General features: G+C 40.4%; 1 protein-coding gene across 1 annotated transcript in view; it reads left to right on the forward strand.

Annotated features, from left to right (window-relative positions):
• The window catches only part of GNPTAB (N-acetylglucosamine-1-phosphate transferase subunits alpha and beta), a 76,584-nt gene that overhangs the window by 23,712 nt on the left and 31,273 nt on the right, over positions 1-21,599 (forward strand). The window contains 4 exon segments of the mRNA XM_058568557.1: positions 3,431-3,516; positions 13,048-13,167; positions 14,282-14,323; positions 16,586-16,791. Of these exon segments, the coding sequence (XP_058424540.1) occupies positions 3,431-3,516; positions 13,048-13,167; positions 14,282-14,323; positions 16,586-16,791 (454 nt within the window).

Genomic DNA, 21,599 nt, shown 5'->3' on the forward strand with positions numbered 1-21,599 from the left:
CTGATTTTACAGCAGTTAGTATTTCTCTAACCTTTTCCTCTGGTCTTTTGTTTATTGCTAATAATGGCTGAAAACAAGATCTAATTACAAGTTTAAGTCTTTTTTGGCTTCTTTGTTGTTTGGAAGGTATTTATATTTTTATAGTTTACCTCAAAATAAATAATTTGATAATTGCCCATTCAAATTTCTCTTCTTTTCCATCCTTGATAGTATTAAGAAAATGATTTGATACTGACCCTTAGAAGAATTTTATTGGATTTGCAAGGCTCCTTTTTGATCTCTCATTTAGCACATTACTCATTCTCTTAAAAAAGAATTTGGCAAGATTTCCGTAATAGTGTCTTGTTGACAGTTGGGCTTAAGCAGAAAAAGGAAATGGTTATGATGGAAGAGAATGGGGTTTAAATGTTGATGGGGTTAAGACCAGGGACAAGAGACCCAGAGGAGGCTGAAGACAAGAAGAGACACAGTGTCCTATTGGAGTTGACATGTGAGCACAGGGAAGAAACCAGGGCAGTCACACCGTGTCAGCCACACAGCTCTGTACCTCCTTTAGTGATATACTTTTAGGACTGGAAGGGATTTCAAAGATGATTTGCTCAGACCTCCTTCATTTTACAGTTGAAGAAATAGCCCAAAGAGACTAAATAACTTGTTCAAGGTCAAGTGACAGAGCTGGATGAAAACCTGCATTCCCAGAGTCATAACCCTGCATTCCTGCTACCTCCCCTGAGATCTAAGTGTGCAAAACTCTGACTAGTAGGAATGTTCTTAAATGTCTTAGATAAGGACACTTTGCTGCTGTTGTTCTTTCTAATACATCAAAGTGGTTTGGAGATGGTGAGATTACTTTATCTCATGAAAGAAGGGACGTTGTGTTTTCTGTCAACATACAGCACATCAGCGTTTCTCAGCCATTTGTCAAGTGTGCCCTCTCTGATGTTTTCTCTCCACCTCTGGGTAACCCCGGCAGCCAAGAACAGAGATATTGAGCTTTATTTTTTGTGGTTTGTTTTACAAAAATAATAGATACACTGGTTGTCCTTTTACAAACTACACAGGGATATTGATGGAGAAGCACTTCTGTTTGAGCTCACTAAGTTGATACAAATCATTACAATTATATTATTAAGTAGATAGCATTTTATAGCTGTGTGCCTGCCATTGGGTTTGGTGCTGTGTGAGATACGAAAGGTATAGTTCATTCCCCCTCCTGTTGGAATTTGCAAGTCAGTTGGAGAGGCCAGTTGTATGCACGTGCAACCTCAAATGCACCATGGCTAACATGGAACCCTTGACTCCCACCAGCTCTCATCCCCACTACACCTGTTCCTCCTCTGTCAGTAAGTGGCCCCACTGTCTGTTCAGTCACTCATACTAGAAATACGGAAAAACCTATCAATCATCCTTGATTTTCTTCCTCTTCTTCACTCCCCCATCCAGTCTGGTAGAAATTCCCTCTAACACACCCCCTGTTCCCCAGCTGAACTGCCAGCAGACTCCTGTTCATACTTTAAGACTGCTAGCACTGCTTCTTCAGGGAAGTCTTGTTGGCATCTTCCTAGAAAGAGTCAAGTGCTCCTTCTTCAATGCAGATGTAGCTGGCAGTAAAATTCTCTATTAAAAATAATCAGCTATAGTTCCTGGAAGGTCAGGGAACTTAGCTTATTTCTCTTTGTAAACCTAGTACAAGGCACATTAGATCCTCAGTTTTTAAATCAATACATTTTAAAATCAGTTGTTTTTAAATCAGTACACTGAGTGGGAGAATTTTTAGTTGAATTTGCAGTACTTATGAAGTATCCAGTGAAGTGAGGTTGTAAAGGTAAGCAGAGGCCAGATCTTGAAAAACCTAAATGCTACGGAAGGAAATGAGTAATTGCAGCTGGGCACATAGGTCTGTGAGACTTCCCTGTAGGCAGATATCACGTGACCATGTTCTGGCAAGTGGAAACAGAAGTGCTAGGTGCAGCTTCCAAGAAGTCTCCTAAAGGAGGGGCATATCTTTTCCTTTCTCTCCTTTCTGCTGGCTGGAATGAAATCTAAGTGACTGGGGCTCCCAGAGCCATCTGAATGTAGCAGGGCTACATGACACAAACATCCTAGGGTTTGTGGAAGAGGAAGCTGGAAGAAGCCTTGGCAGTAAGGAGGGCATTCCAGGAAGAGGAATAGAATGAAAGGACACAGTTAAAGGCCACATAGAAGAGGATGACCTGGCAAAGGAAACTGAAAAGGAGTCACCCAGAGTAATGGGAGGAAAACCAAGAAAGTGGTTCAACAAGGAGGAACTGGACAACCGCTACCAATTGAGTAAGGGAGAGATCAGGAAAGCGTCACTGGATATGACAACATGAAGGCCTTGGTTAGTCCACTGAAATGGTGAGGGCAGAAGTGATATTGGAGTGGGAGGTGACTCTGTAAAGATATTTGTACTTGAAAGGGACAGAGAATTTAGAGTAGAGGGACTAGCTGGAGGGGGGTGTGGAGTGAAGGGAAGGTTTTCCTGAGATACTGGAATATGTTTATATGCTGATGGGAATAATCGTATTCAGAGGAAAAGAGAAAGGAGGCAAGGTCTTGAGAAGATGAGTTGATGAGATCCAGAGCAAATGGACAAAGATGGGATGTTTGCAAGAAGGGACACTTCCTCCATAGTAAAGGGAGTGAAGAAGAAAATGGGACGTATGTATGGGTAGGTTTATAGATTTGGGATGCAAACATGAGGGATCTTCTATCTAAAGCCTTCCATTTTCTCCTGAAATATTTACCAAGATCGTCAGCTGGACAGCAGGTAGTAAGGTCATCATTCCCCATATCGTGTCAGTCTCTTCTGTTTTAGCTTGTGTTCTTCTGTGCTGTGAGAAGAGTCTTTCCCAAGTTTTGGATACATCATGTAGCTGCCTTAAAATCCTTCAGTGCCCCCACTTCCCATGGCATACAAGGCACATCACAGAGGGCCCAGCTTCCTTTCGCAGCCCCATTACTCTCCAGTCACTACTGTCTGTGCTCCAACCAAAGCCAACTACACAGTTGCTCTCAAATAACTCGCCCTTGCTGCTTCTCAACCTTTGAGCATGCTCTTCTGGCACTGTCTCTTTCTTCCTACCTGGTAAACTCGTTCTCCAAGACCCAATTCTCATATTGCATCCTTTTAAATCTTTTTGATTTCCCTCCTCCTTCCACAGGCCAGGAACTATAGCTTTTATTTATATATCTATATAACTATCCTTATATTGTAGCTTGTTCATCTGGATTGAGTACAGTGTCTGTGTATGTGGCAGGCACTGAGTGAATGGATGAATTTTCATTGCTTAACCTGCTCCTTTAGCAATTCTTAATGAAATTAAAAAGAAATGAAATGAAAATCATATACTCTTAGTATTTGATCCAAAGAAAACATTGTTTCTTTTTCTTTTATTTTTTTTCCTAGGTGGTTCTGGAATGGAGCCGGGATCAATACCACGTTTTATTTGATTCCTACAGAGACAATATTGCTGGAAAGTCCTTTCAGAATCGGTGAGAAGAGTCACATTTGGAGAGTAGCTTATTTGGATTTAAATGATGAGTCATGAAATAACCTATGCTTTAAATATGACATTTGAAGGGGTCTTTCCAAATTGTAGATATGGTTTAACTTGTTCAAGGCCACGCCCATCCGAAGGAACCTTGTAGCCTATCCTCACGTTTTATGGAAGAAAAATCTGATTCCCTAAGAGTAATCCTGCCTTGCAGTTTATTGAGTACTTTAAGTTACATGATCTCATTTTATTCTTGCCCCAGTTCTGTGAGATAAGGGTAATTCCATCCCTCTGTAGGATGAGGAAACCAGGACACTACTCTGCAGCCAGTTCTGAGCCCTGGTCAGTATTCTTCTGTTGACTTCACTCTGTTAGCCAGGCCATTCCCATGGTAGCCACCAGAACGGGACCACCACCTGCCCCTGTGGTCACCATATCTTGCTGTCTCACTGTGAGGAGGAGCAAACAACCTCACAGATTGGGTCTTTTTCTCCTTAAGGCCAAGCTTCTTGGTGCAGTCACTCTTGAATACTGCCTTCAACCTTTCTTTTCCTTGGAGATTTTTTTTTCCCCTCACAAGACAGACCTCAGAGTGGAAGCAATCTTTTCCAGCATCTTCCTTTCCTTCCTACAGCTAAAATGAATCACACAGGCTCTTTTTGGTTTTTGTCTATAAAACTACTTATATTGTTTTATATCATAAAAGCAATATATGTGTGTGGTTGAAAACATTTCAAGCAATATGTAAAAATAAAAATAAAGCCTATTTCTGTTCCTTTCTGAATTTCCCCTGACCCAGAGGAACCACTGTTAATGAATTTTTGTTTTGGATTCTTCTGGTGATCATCATTCTAACTTTCAAAAATAAACAAGAATTCTCTCCTTTTTGATTTATTCACTTTGTACAGTATCTATTGACTCTTCTTTCCATTGTAATGGCACACAGCTTATCACTACAGGGCAAGGAGCAGGAGGTGACCAAAGCAAATGTAGGGTAGCTAACAAGGTAGTTAACCTCACAAAAGACCTTGGTCTAAATGTCAGAGGCCATAACTGGAAACCTGTCTTGATCCGGACTGTCCATTTTTCCCTGAGGAGAGGTCCCATAAATCCTTCCCTTTACTCTCCCTGAATCAGAAAACCTAATGAAACTACAAGCAATAATTGGTGTCAATTGGCGCACCTTGACAGTGTTGTGAGAACCTCTAGACTGTACCACCAATTCCTCTGGAGCCCTTGTCCCCCACTTAGAAGCACTTCTTTGTCCCTCCGTTCACTCGTTATGAGTGCCTGTGTGGTTTCTATTAAATAAGTAGTTTTTAAAATAACTGTGCTAATTAGATGTACGCAGTGAAGAAGGGCTGTGGGATTCCTTGAGTTGACCTAAAGCTTTACTCTTTGCTTTGGTCCTTAAAGTGCCCCGCATATGAATGAATCCCTGAATTTGCTTTTTCAAAGAAGATTGAATCTTTGAGCCTTACTCTATTTTAGACACTGAGGTATGATTATCTGCTGTAAAGAATTTTATGCTCTAGTAGGAGAGAGAGCTTGTAAGCAAGGAGCTAGAGAAGTAGGGAAACTCTAGATCTTTCTCTTAGACTCTCTTAAAACAGCAGTTTTCAAAGACCCTGGGGTCTGGGAAATCAGAACTATTCTTATCACAATACTAAGGTGTTATTTGCCTTTTTTTTGGTGAGGAAGATTGGTCCTGGGCTAACATCTGTTGCCAATCTTCCTCTTTTTTTTTTTTTTGCTTGTGGAAGATGGTCCCTGAGCTAACATCTGTGCCAATTCCCATACTTTGTATATGGGACGCCACCAGAGCATGGCTTGATGAGGGGTGCATAGGTCCATGCCTGGGATCTGAACCCGTGAACCCCCGGCTGCCGAAGTGAGCACACGAACTTAACCACTAGGCCACCGGGGTGGCCCTTATTTGCCTTTTTTACTGTTGACATTTGCACTGATGATGTAAAAGCAGTGGTGGGTAAAATTGGTACACCTTAGCATGAATCGTTGTATTCTTCACCACCACATATTTGCAGGGGAGGAAGAAAAACCTAGTTTCCCTTAAAAATGTTCATGATGAGCAGTAAAAATTATTAATTTGATTATATCTTGACCCTTTGAGTATACATCTTTTTAACGTTCTGTGGATGAAAAGGTAAGCACCCGTAAAGCACCTGACTGCATGGGGATTGTCTTGAGGAAAAGCTCTTGTGATTGTTTCACTTGCAGCCTGAGCTAGCTGTTCTGTTTTGTGGAGCACCGTTGTTAGAACTTGAAAGGACAAATGGCAGTGTGATTACTCAGACTTAGTTATTTGGTAGGCATCTTCTTATTGTGAAATTTTTGTTGTACGTTATTGTTTATCAGTCACCATATGAGTGCATCCCTCTACCCCCCCACCCCCCTAGCCCCTGGTAACCACCAAACAGTTATATCTGTTCGTGTGTTGGTTTATCTTCCATGTATTGGCAGGCATTTTCTTTTTTTTTTTTGCTAAGGAAGACTAGCCCTGGGCTAACATCCATGTCCATCTTCCTCCACTTTATATGGGACGCCACCACAGCATGGCTTGACAAGCAGTGCGTTGGTGCGCACCTGGGATCCGAACCGGCAAACCCCAGGCCACCGCAGCGGAGTGTGCGCACCTAACTGCATGTGCCACCGGGCCGGCCCGGCAGGCATTTTCTTGACGGTGAACAAAGCGATCCTGTTCCTTAAAGGAAAACAAATAATAGTATTTGTTGCCAATGATAAAATTTGAGCTTTCAAGTGAAAATCAGAATTTTAGAAAACTTGTTTCCACCACTGGGAGCTTAAACAGCTTCACAATATTGTAAAGATTTCTCTGATTAGATTTATGGCATTATGCAAAAAGTCACATTTGTTAATGTGTGTGGGAAGAGGGAGAATCCCCCCCTGCCCTTTCCCTTAAGGTTCTTATGGCTAGCCAAATAATTAACAAGACAGGTTAGCAGGAAATATAATACCAAGTTTAGTAACATGTATACATGGGAGAAACCAGGGACACTGAGTTTCTCAACACAATGGCAGAGATTGTTGTCTTAAATACTATCTTCAGCTAAAGACAAAGGAAGATGTTGGGGGTGGGTGGTGTTTTGGGATTTCAGAGGGGAAGAAGACAATTTACATGGAGAGGGAAATGTAAATGTTTGTCAGAGAATGCTTTGCAGACCCACTTATAGATAATGTGGCCGGAGAGACAGGAATTATAGTAATCAAGAATATGTACATTTAAGTCTTCTTCCGTACTGATAAGAGTTTCCAGAGACAAGGCCATCCCACCCCCCCATCCACCCCACCCCCGCCTCCCAGCACACAGAGGGAGATACCTTAACAAATGTAAATATTTGGTAAACAGAACTTTGAAAAGAATGGGCTTAGTGAGGACCCTGCCAGTCTGTCCATACCCAGAGTTAAATTCCTTTAGGCAGTTAGTGGGGGAGGTCGAATGTCCATCAGAGAAAATAATCAAGGTAAAGAGACATATTTCAGGGTGGCCAAATTTTGATCTCCCACAATGTTATATAAGAATGTTAAGGAAATGTGTCACCATTTCGCAGCTCTGTGTAACTCAGTAAGCTGTTATTTTCCAGATAACCAATACCTTAGTGTTACAGAATCTTGCATAGGTAAAAGAGCCATTCACAGCAAGAAAGACCAATGGATTTTAATGTAAAAGCACCGAAAGTTCATTAATGTGGTTTCAGATTCCACATTGCAACTAATTTTTAAGAAATTACCACTTATTTTGGTGTAGAATCAAAGAAGAATATCCACTATTATTTGAAAAGGCTGTTAAAGGCTCCTCCCCTTTCCAACTACATATCTCTTGTGAGCCTGGTTTTCCTCGTACACTACAACCAAAACCATATATGGGAACAGATTGAATACAGAAGATGTGAGATGCTTGCTTTCTTATACTATGTCATTAAAGAGATTTGCAGAAATGTAAAACAATGCCTCTCTTCTCACTACATTTTTTTGTTGTTTTGGAAAATATTATTTTCATTAAAAAAAGTATTCATGTGAAGGCCTTTATTTTTGTTTTAAAATGAATTAAATATTGTTAAATGTCTGTTTTATTTTCGAATATAGCAAATGTGGATAGTTATAACTTATAAACAAAAGTTTTTTGGGGTCCTTAGTAATGTTTAAGAGTGTGAAGTGTTCAGAGACCAAAAAGTTTGAGAACTGTTTCCTTACTGTAGCAGTTCTCAAATGAATGTGCAGCAGAATCCCATGGAGGGCTTGAGAAAATACTGTTTCTCCCCACCCCCAGAGTGGTCTGAGTCTGTGGGTCTCAGAGGGGCTCAGAGAATTTTCATTTCCAACAAGTTGACTGGTGATACTGAAACTGCTGGTCCAGTGACCACACTTTGAGTTCTACTGCATTAACAGATTCACAGATTCTTTTTTTTTTTTTTTTTTTTGGTAAGGAAGATCAGCCCTGAGCTAACATCCATGCTAATCCTCCTCTTTTTGCTGAGGAAGACCGGCTCTGAGCTAACATCTATTGCCAATCCTCCTCCTTTTTTTCCCCAAAACCCCAGTAGATAGTTGCATGTCGTAGTTGCGCATCCTTCTAGTTGCTGTATGCAGGACGCTGCCTCAGCATGGCTGGAGAAGTGGTGTGCCGGTGTGCACCCGGGATCCAAACTCGGGCTGCCAGTAGCGGAGCGCGGGCACTTAACTGCTAAGCCATGGGGCTGTCCCCAATATTAACAGATTCTTAATGAAATATAATTTTCCTACTTCCCTAATTTTCATTTTAGCAATGCTGATTTTCTATTTTTTTTTTTTTTGTGAGGAAGATCAGCCCTGAGCTAACATCCATGCTAATCCTCCCCTTTTTTTTTTTGCTGAGGAAGACTGGCTCTGAGCTAACATCTATTGCCAATCCTCCTCCTTTTTTTTTTTTCCCCCAAAGCCCCAGTAGATAGTTGTATGTCGTAGTTGCACATCCTTCTAGTTGCTGTATGTGGGACGCGGCCTCAGCATGGCCGGAGAAGTGATGCGTCGGTGCGCGCCCGGGACCCAAACCCGGGCCTCCAGTAGCGGAGCACGCGCACTTAACCGCTAAGCCACGGGGCCGGCCCGCAATGCTGATTTTCTTAAGCTCAAAGTGGATTATATTTTTTTTTACTCAGAGATTTATTGAGTACCTACTCAACCTGCTGTGCCTTATGCTGTGCTAGGTGCCCATGGTGCACAGTTGTGTAAATCCCTGCCCTGAAGAAGCTTCAAAACTTTAGAAGGCAAGTTAGCTTAGGAAACCAGATATTGAGGTCAGCAGTTTTAATCACTCTTGTTCTCTTTCTGAAGAATTTTTTTGTATGTGTGTTAAATATTTCTCCTCTTAATTTTAAATTGCGTTAAAATATAGTTTGATTTTTATGTAGTAATATGTCAAAATTGCCAAATTTTGATAATGACAAGTAAATGGATCATATATAACATATCACATGTTATAATATATTTTAAAATCCTGTAATGTTTATGGGAAGTTTTCATTGTTTTGCTAGTTTTTCTGCAAGTCTTTTTAATGTTGTTTGCCCTGAGTGAAATAAAAAATCCCATTCTCTGTGTCAGTAGTGAGTGAATATGTAAATTATTTACTGCTACCAGATGTGAGGCGTTAGGTCAGTCTGGGGCTCCATTTTGTCATCTCTAAAATGTAGCTACTAGATATAGTGTAAAATCTCTTCTAACTCTTTGGTTCTAAGATACTATTTAAGTTCTAAGTTTTCTTACCTACTTTATAGAATGTAGAACCAAGTGGACTATTAAATGCCTTTATAGTCACTTAACTGATTAAAATAAAAGTTGTGTCACTGTCACCGTGGCTTTGGTTCTGAGTCATAGGTGACTTATTTAGTCTTCAGCTCTAAGATAAAGGCTTTCTTCTCATCTGGGAACTAAGATAGTGGTCTCGTGGTTAGAACGAAAGACTCGAACTCACTGTGACCATGTCTAAGAGTAGAAAAACAACTGACTCATTGACCTGGAGCAGATCACACGATCTCCTTTGGGTCGTCAGTTTAACACCAGAGAGTTAAATTGATCGTGTAATACAGTCTTATTAGAAGAGCCAGGACATGAATGCATTTATATACTTAACATTGTTTTCCTTAATTGAACGTGTATGGATATCTCTTGGTTCTATCAAAAAATCTTTAATAGCAGATGCTTGCTTTTACAGGAAAGCTTTGGAATGTGCAATTCTTTTTCTTCCCCTTTTTGAAAACCTTTTCTTTTTAAAATGTCACTTAAGCAGTTTTTATTTATTTATTTATTTACTTATTTATTTTTTTTATTTTTTTATTTATTTTTGTGTGCGTGTGAGGAAGATCAGCCCTCAGCTAACATCCATGCTAATCCTCCTCTTTTTGCTGAGGAAGACCAGCTCTGAGCTAACATCTATTGCCAATCCTCCTCCTTTTTTTTCCCCCAAAGCCCCAGTAGATAGTTATACATCACAGTTGCACATCCTTCTAGTTGCTGTATGTGGGACGCGGCCTCAGCGTGGCCGGAGAAGCGGTGTGTCGGTGCGTGCCCGGTGTCCGAACCTGGGCCGCCAGCAGCGGAGCGCGCGCACTTAACCGCTAAGCCACGGGGCCGGCCCACTTAAGCAGTTTAAAAAAATTTTTTTTTAGTCTAAGCATAGACTACCTGAGAATTTGGGAGTGAGGTGGATAATTTACATGTGGGTAACATGAGGCATTTTTTTAAATGGAAAAGACTGATGTGTATATGTTGAGGGATTGAACTAATAATAGTTATTTAGCCAACATGTATATATTAAACCCCACTCATGAACCAGGCACTGTTCCCAGGTATGTAGTGATGAACAAGAGGAACTCATTGACCTCATACAGAACTGGCATTCTAGTGGGGAAAGTTTTATTTATTTATTTATTTTAAACTTAAAAATGTGAACTATAACATATAAATCAGCAGTTCCCAAAGTGAGTTTCCAGAACAGTAGCATCAGCATTACTTGGCAACTTGTTAGAAATGCAAATTCTGGGGCCCCACTCCTCATGAACCAGAAACTCTGAGAATGGAGCCTAGCAATCTGTTTAGCAAGTCCTGCAGGTGACTCTGGTGCCTGCTGATGTTTCAGAACCATTGATATAGATAAATGCAGAAAAACCTAGATGAGGAATCTTTTGCATACTGTTACAGTGGGAGAGAGAGCCTGAAGATATAGGCAAGAGAGGAAATAATTAATGAAGCAGGGCACAGAATGCATGATACCACATCTGCCCTGGAGGTACTCCATCTAGTGGAAGACAGTCATGGATAAAAGTAGTACAACGCAGTGTGCTAAGGATTCCTTAGAGTACAAAATACAGTGAAGCTGCGTGTTAACAGTGCATTCTCTCTGTAGGAGGTGAGGGAAGAGGGCGATTGGGGAAGGAGGAAGTGGTTAAAAGAAGAATGCAAGGAAGAATATTCTAGGCAGAGGGAGAAGCATGTTCAGAGGCACAGAAGCCTGCGAATTCTTATCCTGTTTGGGTAAGGGTGCACAATTAGAGTGTTTAGAGCATGAGGTGCAGATTATGAAGGAGTTTAGATTTTATTCTGCAGGCAGGGCTGAACCTTGACAGGAGGGTTGGTAGCTTCTCAGCTATCACACATGCCTGAGTATGAGGTGATTCCTCGTTTTCCCATGAAGCTCTGGGTCCCCTGGTACCTCTTTGACCCTCCTTTCTTCTTATGCTCTTTCCTTTGCTTTCATTGTCTCTGTCACACTGGCCTCTAGTTCCATGACCATGTCATATGAGTGTCTGCCTCAGGGCATTTGCACATGGTGTTCCCTTTCTCTGGACCATTCGCCCCCCAGTTACCCACATGGCTTGCTTCCTCACTTCCTTTACATCTTGCTGAAATGCCGACTTCCGGTGAGACCATCTCTGATCTCCCTATGTAAAACTGATCTCCGCATGGACACACTTGGCATCCTCACTTTCTGCTTTGTTTTCTTCATAACATTTAATGTCGTCTGACTTTATTTATTTGGTTTATTTCCTGTCTGCACCTTTCTAGAATGTAAGCTCCACAAAGGCACAGATCTGGGCTTTGTTTTATTTACTGCTGAGTCCCCAGCCCCTAGAACAATGCCTAGCATATACCAAGTGCTCAATAAATATTTATTCAACCAGTGGATAAACACTTCTTTTGTCCAGTCATCTCACCTACTTTTAAGCTTAAAGTTGTTGTCACTTCTACTATTTACTTTTTTCCTTTCATAATTTGAAAGTTTTATCCACCAAAACTGCATGTATTTTCCCATGAGATAATTAACCCTGCACTGAGTAATACGATTGCAGCCAAAAGCAAAGACGTGATGCTCGGGTTAGTCTTTGGAGTCCTTCACCTGCTGCGGGCCTGATCCTGTGCTAGCCTATGAGGGAGAGAAGAGGGGGGTAAGCTTTGGTCCCTGGCCCAAAAAAAAAACTGTACCATTTCTTGGAAAAGACCAGGCTTGAAACAGAATCATCCAAAGTATATGTCATATGTCACTATAAACTCCTGTGATAGGTCCAGAGCAGGCCCTGAAAGATGGGTAGGGTTTTGGTAAGTTGATGAAAGAAAGGGGAAGAAAGCTTTCAGCTGAGATAAAACATGAACAGAAGCACTAAGATGAGGCTTAGACAGGATGCTTGAGAATTAAAAACCTGCCTGACTCTTTATTTTGAAGATAAGATAATAAGGAAAAAATCGAGCAGGTTCGGGAAGGTCTTCTGTGCCAGTGTCTCATATAAATCATTGACTCATTCAACAAATACTTAACTGAGCTCCTGTGTGCCAGGCATTCTAATCGGTCGGGTACTTCAGGGAACAGAACAGGAAAGTTTCCTGCCTTCTTGGAGCTTACATTCTGGGGAGGGATACATATAATTACCAGTGTAGGTAACAAGTTAATTATTTCATATGTTAGAAAGGTGAAAAGTGCTGTGAAAAAAAGGAAAAGCAGAGCAGGGCACGGAGGATTGGGAGAGGCTGGGCTTGGGGGCAGCAGGGAACAGAAAGCTGCAGCGTTATATATGGCTAGGTCTTCACCGTGCACTGTTGGATAACTCTTTGTTGGTGATTTTGTTTAGCTTCTAATTTCTTTCCTACGTTTGACTGCATTTGCATCCCGCCTCCCTCATTTGCTAAACTAAGAATGTAGCAGTTTAAACTGAGCTTCCAAGAACTCCCCGATAATCTTGAAAGTGGAGCGATAGCAGCCTCTTTACAAGGTGGTTGTGAGGATCAAGTGATGCAAAGTGCGTGAAGTGACTAGCATAATGCAACTCACAGAAAAGGTTCTCAATAAATGTTAGTCCCCCAGCTCTAGTTTGAAAACATGCAATTCTGTGATATACATCATGGCTGGGTTCCCTTTTCACTGATTTTTTCATAACCTCTAAGTTTAAACTCTGTTAAACTCTTATTCCCAAATATATTGGAAAAATGCAAATAAGCTGGAGGACTTGTGGGTTTACCCTAGGCTCTGTCTGCCCATGCCCATCGACGTGGTTTACACCTGGGTGAATGGCACAGATCTTGAACTACTGAAGGAACTACAGCAAGTCAGAGAGCAGATGGAGGAGGAGCAGAAAGCAATGAGGTAAGACTGATTTTTTTTAATAACAAAACAAAAAGTTGTATGAGTACAAGTAGCAGTACATTTCAGAAGGGTAAGGTGATGTTCACAATGCTGTCCAAGCAAAAATCTTCATCTCCAATTCATGCCATTACCGGATTTTGACAGTCATGTGTCCAGCCCTTGTTTCTTGATGCTTAAGGAGGATTCAGCGACTTGGGTGAGATCCTTGGCCTCTCCTCCTTAGATGCCATTTTATGACGGTGGTGCTCTAGTGGTGCCTTGCTCTCCCAGGGGCTCCTCCTCAAGGTGGAGGAGCCTCCCAAAGGAACCCTAGGTTTCCCACTCACCCAACCTGAGTCCCAGCTGTGATATCATGAAATGAAGTTTTATTATGCAAAATAGCTTCACTGTAAGACCCCATTATTCCCTTGAAAAATAAAACAGGCCTTACAGACTTAACTTTTTCCATTTGATAAAGGCAGTAAAAAGTGTATTCCCTTTATCTCTTTTAATATCAAGTAATGCACTATGGAACTAGAAATCTTGGTAATTTCTTTTAATAGGGAATTTTGATCATTTTATTGACTTTATCTGGGAAAGGTGCAGTGAGCTTCGGGAGAGCCTTCAGAGCTAGGGATCTGGCTGATGTAACTTCCCCTTTGATTGCTCAGGAGTATTTGCTGAGAACTTCCTTGTTCGCTTCTGTGTAAATGTTATGGGTGCACCCTGGTTGCAGGTCATTAGCTATGTTATACTGCAACACACTGTCTCTTTCTCTCCGTGTCAGAGGATATAAGACCTTCCCAGTGCATGAAAACGACTTTGACAGCCTGGTACCATGTTTTACTAGTAAAATGTAAAAGCTCATATTTTAAGTAAACTGTCGTGATTACCGTGGGAGGTACGTGATAATATTTGTTGATCATATTTCATTGAAATATAATTTATTATGCATCTTAAATGTAATGAGCATTATAGTATGCTCCTTTTTATGTATGCTCCATTACATAACCTAACCTACTGGTTAGTTCCAGTGGAGTAACCAAGAAAATCCGTGTTATAAGTTACCTCTTATTCACATTTAGGGCTAGCACTAGTCCATGCAAATGTAATGAAATATATTTGCTTTCATTAGAGAAATCCTTGGGAAAAACACAACGGAACCAACCAAGAAGAGGTAAGCATTTTGAGTTTCCTCTCAGGAATAAAAATTGAAGGATTGAAGTGAAACTTACAGGTTCTCACTTGTTTTTATTGGGTGCACATTATTTTGTATTTACCCTACTGCTCCTGTTCAATCCCTCTTCTGCTCATTTTTGACCCCCAAATTAAATGCGTCCATTAGATGGGAAATTTTGCAGGGCCAAAGGCATAGTTGACTGAGAACTCTGGTTATGTGGGTGGTGGCTTGCCAAAGCTTTATCGTCTCTGGATGGCTTAGGGAAGGCTTTCTTCTCTATCGTTTCCCTTAATCTGTCTTGGTGTACTGTTCTCTTGGTCCATTTAAACTCTAACTTAAACCCAGTGTTTTTATTTATAGAGTTTATATCTATCAATCATTTAATTATGTGTTCAGTATATACTTTCTTCTGTTTAAAACCTGTCATAGTTGTATGTCTTATATTTAAAGCCTTGGGAAGGGAATTTAGCCCAGTGACAAGAATCAGATGTATCTATCTTGGTTCAGATCATGCCTGACTCTGACAGGTCCTTAAAACAAGACTGTCTCACTGACAAGCGGAAATCTCTGCTAACTGCCACTTCCCCACTTAACCATTAGACTTAAAATAAAAGAGTTATTCATAGAAATGAGCCTGAGGAATTTTGAGATCCAGAAGTACCTTCTGAATCATCTCCTTATGTTAATTATACGTATTTATTTATAAATATGCTACTGTTAATACTGTGATTTTTAAATGACTTTTAAATTATTTAAAGTAATGATGCAACATTACAGAAAAGTTGAGAGGAAAGTGAAAGAACAAACTCACATAATTCTGTGGCCCTCATGCAACAACTCTGATCATTTTATTATTCCCTTTTCATGCATGTTTTTATATTTATAATCTATAATCTGCAATTTTGTATCCTCCTTTTTAAATTTTATGTAATTTTAGATATTTCTATGTTGATAAGTTATCTTCATGCTTCTTAAAACTGTACTATAATGTACTAAATGTTGGGTACTTCTGTATTTTCACTATTGTAAATATTTTGTGATATTATATTTGGGTCCATGGCATTTTCTGTGTGTGGGTTTGTTTGTTTTTCCTATTTTATTTCTCTTCTACTTGGACTAGATTCCTGGAAGTAAACTACTGAGGAAGAAGCATATGTATGTTTTTACGGGTCTGAATAAGTATATATGTATACATAATCTGTCTATACATATGTATATACATAATCTATGTGTATACAATCACACATCACTTAACAATGGGGTATGTACTGAGAAATGTGTCATTAGGCAATTTTGTCGTTGTGCGAACATATAGAGTGTACTTACACAAACCTAGGTGGTGTAGCCTACTACATACCCAGGCTATATGGTACTCATCTTATGGGACCACTGTTGTATACGTGGTCCATCATTGACTGAAATGTCATTATGCGCATGACTGTATTACCAAATTGCTTTTCCAAAGAGGAAATGGGGAATAGCCATTTGCAGTGACACCAGCAATGTTTGAGAGGAATAGGTGTACTATACCTGCACTGGCATAGAGTTATCATTTTTTGAGGGGAGCTAATTTAGTAAACAAAGTGTAATCTTGATTGTTTTCTTTTGCATTTCTTTATTAGTGAGGTTGGACAATTTTATATACTGTTTGACTAGTCATAGCGCCCACTTTGGGAATTCTCTCGCTGTGTCCTTTCCCCATTTGTTTATTCAGGTGATATGTTTATTCTAGGTATTTCTTATGTTTAGATAGAAATGTCTCATAAATTTATCTTAGAACCTTGTCACATTTGCTTTTGTTTTTGTTGGTGTTGTGTCATATCCAATATATTTAATTGTATTCTAATTGGCATTGGTAAAGTGTGTCTGGTAAGATGATACTCTCTTAACCAGAATTTACCTACTTTCTAGTCTGCCTGATAATGGGCTTCACTGGAATTATGAATAATCTTTAAAACACTAGTAATGAAATGCTTAATTTCTTGTTCACCTTTGAGTTAGTAAATTTTGGTGGCAATCTTATTTATAGGAGCGTGAAAACTCTAGCTTTAGAGTTGCACTTGTTCAGTAATTTTATATCATACTTGCTAACCTACTAAATGTATATATTCTTGAGATAAAATTCCTTGTTCATTAAAAGATTATAATTTTTTGTAGGATACAGAAAAACACCTGGAAAGTTTAGTAGTATTAACAAGCTTTTTATGTTGATTAAGATTTCAAGAACGTAGCTGAGAGCATGTTGGTGTCTCTCTGCAGTGAGCAGCAGTTGGAGTGTTTGCTGACACACTGCATTAAGGTGCCGATGCTGGTCCTGGACCCAGCCCTGCCGGCCAACATCACCCTGAAGGACCTGCCAGCTCTTCACCCTCCTTTTCATTCTGCCAGTGACATATTCAATGTTGCAAAACCGAAAAACCCTTCCACTAATGTCTCAGTTGTTGTTTTCGACAGTACTAAGAACGGTAAGATCTTCCTGTGGGTATTTTAAAATCATGTTAACATCGGATGTTTGAATAACAAAATTCTGAATAGAGCAGAAGTGGTTCAATTTTAAAGAAATCCTTGGTAAACTGAAAGCATTAAAAGAGAAGCAACAGAGCTTCCATTGTATTTCAGCCCTAACCTCAGAAAAGGATTGCATATATTTACTCTGGGTAATACACAGGCCTTTCTGTGCTGTGGTCAGGACCTTAACCTTGGTACTCACATTTACCTCATTCTCTTGGCTCTGAGGTATTGTGGTTGCTTATTTATTTATTTTTATCATATAACTCCGCGGCAAGGTTGTTTTCTACAGTTTGGGCAGAACATCCCTGGAGCTTTCATAGTTTACATTCTGAAACATCTGGTTCTATTGTACAGTAGACTTGGCCAGATAATAGAATTAAAATTGTAATTCCTGGCATAAAACTGCAGCTGCATCCTTAGAGATCCCATCCTCCTACTTGGCCACTGAGCTGCTGAGCCCCACGCCTGCGTCTCCTCTAGCCTCCTGTCTCTCCTTCCTCTGCACTAGCGTCTCTGCTTGGAGCCTCTATGTTTTCCCCTGTGTGAAGTGAAAACTGTCCTGTCCCCTTTACAACATTGAGTCCCCTTCTCAAGTTCTCGTTCTTCTAATGTCATACCTCCCAGCTTAAATCTTTGGAACTATCTTCGACCTGTTCTTTCTACCTCCGTAACTAATAATTAACCTTATCCTACGACCTGCTTTCACTTTTTGCACATGACTCTTAGATTCTTACCTTTCTTACTCATCTCATTTCTTCTACACCAGAGCGAATTCCTTCACACAGCCTCCAGTAATAGACACCTCGCTGCTCTGCCTACCTGTAAAGTTCTTCTCCAGTCTGTCCAGCACACAACAGTAAACAAATCGGAAAACTCTGATTTTCTTGGTTCACCCTCCCCCCTTTTTTTTTTGATGAGGAAGATTGGCCTTGAGCCAACGTCTGTTGTCAGTGTTCCTCTTTTTTTGCTGAGGAAGATTGGCTCTGAGCTAACATCTTTGCCCATCTTCCTCTATTTTGTATGTGGGATGACGCCACAGCATGGCTTGACAAGTAGTGTGTCAGTCCGTGCCTGGGATTCGAACCTCTGAAGCCTGGGCCACAGAACCCAGAGTGCGTGAACTTAAACACTACGCCACTGGGCCAGCCCCCCAGTTCACTCCCTTTTTGAGGAGAAGAATATAGTAGTATATGTTTGTTTTTCGCATACATACAAACTCCCCTTCCTGGTGTTTAGGATTCAGCTTTAATTGCCCACATGCCTGCCCTCCTTGCATCTCCTCAAGGCTGTCAGTGTCTTCACACATATGTGGTGCTGCCCCTCCCGTTCCTCTTCCTCTCCTAGCCCTTCTCCTGTGCTTTCCAACCCCATCTCAGGTTCTGTCTCCATGAGGATCCCAGACTAGTACATTCACAAAGATTTTATCTATTGTTACATTTCTACATCCCTGTAGTACTTGTAGCTTAGTTCACAACTTAGTTTTTGATTGCACAAGAGTTTATGGTGTTCTCATCTAATTCCTTCATTGAGCAGAAACCGTACCACTCACCAGTTTGTGTCCTGGACAGTGTCTAACATAGTCCTCACTTCCTGGTACTTAATAAGTTATTTGTAATTTGAAAGGAAATTGTAACTTTCCAAGTACATATATCTCTCTCTTCACACTATAGATCTGTCTCTGAACTATTTTGTATAAGTGACTTATGTTTTTCTCTTTGTTATATTTTAAATATATAGGGAAAATAAAGGGATAATCTCTGATAAATTATAACAAATTATCTGATTTTTTTTTTGGCTAAATTTAGCTTTGTTTGTTTTTAAAATTAGAGTTTCCTTAAATTAAGGTACTCTGATAACATTTTACCTGAAGAGAAAAAGGCATGACATTATGTTAATAATTACAGTATAACTCAGATATAACATCTATGGATTGAATCTTGGATTTCCCTCTACTAATTTTGTAACATAGCAAAGACTACAAGATTGTAAATTTTGATATAAATAAAATCTATATTAAACTATAGTCTTCTAAACACTATTTTTGAATTCCACTTGAGTTTCTATTTGACTGTCCTATTTCCTAATTCATTCATTCAGTAAAGATTTGTGGAGCCACTGCTCTGAGTGGGTGGTTGTTCTAGGTAACAGAGAAACAGCAGACAACAAAAAAGACACATTCCTGCCTTTTGGAGCTTATGTTTCTAGCGGGCCACAAATTCTCTATCATCCTCAGTTATCTAGGTCAGGGATTGCCAAATTCTTTCTTCAAGGACCAGAGAATAAATATTTTAGGCTTTGTGGGCCAAGAGGCAAAATGGTGGATGTTATATAAGTATTTATATATGCATTTAACATTTAACCATTTTAAAATGGCAAAACTGTTCTTAGCTTGGACTGTACTAAAACAGGCAGTGGCTAGATTTTGGCCGTGGACTGCCAATCCGTCTAGATTTAAGAATTTGTAGCCATAGGGCCGGCCCCGTGGCTTAGCGGTTAAGTGTGTGTGCTCCGCTGCTGGCGGCCTGGGTTCGGATCCCGGGCGCGCACCGACGTACCGCTTCTCCGGCCATGCTGAGGCCGCGTCCCACGTACAGCAAGTAGAAGGATGTGCAGCTATGACATACAACTATCTCCTGGGGCTTTGGGGGAAAAAAATAAATAAATAAAATTATAAAAAAAAAAAAAAGAATTTGTAGCTATATTTGACATTTCGTTTATCTCATTTAACCTCTTCCCAGTTAATCATCAAGATCTGTTGACTTTTTTCCCTTCTGATTGGTGTCATTTTTGCCTCTCTTCTGATTACCCTACCCCGTCACTTGTGCCCTAGACACTACTGATTGGACAGGACTTCAACAGTCACATGATCCAGCCCTGTGGCTGGGCCTGGGTCTCCTCCGCAAAGTGGTTTTTCCCGTCAAGCTTATCCCCTTTGTTGTATAGGAAATGAATCTCCTCCTGTGACAGTTCATTTTACCTCTGGACCACCTTGACTTTTACAAGGAATTACAGAGTGCTTTCTCACGTTGGTTAATTGTGTATCCCTTGAGATCCTACAGAACTAATGTAATCCCTCTCCCATGTGACATTTCTTTTCATTCTTGTTCCTTTAGCTGTCTCTTAGAGGTTTGTCTGTGTCCTAGTTTTCTCTTCTCAGAATGAGTTTTAGTTTCTGTTACTTTTAGTGTGTCATCTGGAATTGAACATTCTATTTCAGTGTGGTTCACTCTACAAAGAGAGCTGGACTGTTCTTTCAACAAGTGTTTATTGAGTGCATACTATGTGCCAGGTACTGTTTTCAGTGCTGAAGATGCAGCAGTGAACAGATGGACAGAAATTTCTTCCCTCATCAAGTTTACATCTTGGCAGAGGGAGACAGACAATAAATACAACATATAAGTAAATTGTATAGTTTGTAGATGATAAGTCCTGTAGAGAAAAATTGAGCAGGGGCAGTCGAGTGGTAGGGGCAGACCGACTGAGAAGGTGATTTTTGAGTGAAAATTTGAAGAAGGTGAGAGAGCCTTCATGAAGCTAACATGAATATATGGGGAAGGAGTGATTCAGGTAAGTGGTATAGCCAGTGCAAAGGCTCTGAGGCAGGAGTATGTCTGGCATGTTTGAAAAAGAACAGGGAGGCCCGTGTGGCTGGAATAGAGTGAACAAGGGAGAGGGGGCAAGAGATGAGCCTAGAGAAGTAACTGGGGACCAAATGGTGTGGGTCTTGCTAGTCATGACAAGGACTTTGGCTATATAGTCACACATTGCTTAATGACAGGGATATGTTCTAAGAAATGTGTCGCACAACGGTGAACATCATAGAGTGTACTTACACAAACCTAGGTAGTATAGCTTACTACATACCTAGGCTATATGGTACTAATCTCATGGGACCACTGTGGTATATGTGGTCCATCATTGACCAAAATGTCGTTATGTGGCACATGACAAGGAGTGCGACAAGGAATCGTTGGAGGGTTTTGAGTAGAGGAGTAATGTGATCTGACTTACGTTCCAAAAGGATCAGTCTGGCTGCTGTGGTGGGAATAGACTGAGGAGGGGCAAAAGTTACAATAATTCAGGCAAATGGGAAGGTGGCTTGGATCAGCGTGGTGTCGAGAAGTGGTTGGATTCTGAACATTTTGACGGTCCACCGAGGGTCTCCTGATGGGTCGGTGTTGGGGAATATCACCTTTCTTATTCTAAGCACTCTACTTCTGATTAAAAGCACAACAATGCAGTTGAATTTCAGTATGACCACAGCACACTGTTGACTCATACTGAACTCACTGTTGACTAAAACTCCTACGTCTTTTAAAAAAAAAAATTTATATGCACTAATGCTCAAATCCCTCTTTTAACTTTTGCTCATGTAGTTGGGTTTTGGTGCCAAGTTAAACATCTTAACTTTGTGGGAGATTTTATTTTGCTAGATTTGACTCATTGCTCCAAATAGTGAGAACTTTGAGGAACCCTTAGTCTCTAATCCAGGATAATAGCCTCTATCAGCTTCGTGTAAATCCACACGTTTTGCAAGCCTGCCTTCTGTATCCTCCAAAACCTGGATGGAGAGTTGAACAAGACAGAACCTATGGCAGACTTCTAAAACCTCCCTCTTCGTGATTGTGGCTTTATAATTCGCACTCTCTGGGCAGAATTGGTTATAATCCACCTAACGTGAGATCTAGCCAGTATGTCTCCGTTTTGTCCATAAAGATGACATGAGATGTTGTTAGTACGTTGCTGAGATTACATACAAATA

Source organism: Diceros bicornis, chromosome 25, assembly GCF_020826845.1.
Source record: "Diceros bicornis minor isolate mBicDic1 chromosome 25, mDicBic1.mat.cur, whole genome shotgun sequence".
NCBI lineage: Eukaryota > Metazoa > Chordata > Mammalia > Perissodactyla > Rhinocerotidae > Diceros > Diceros bicornis.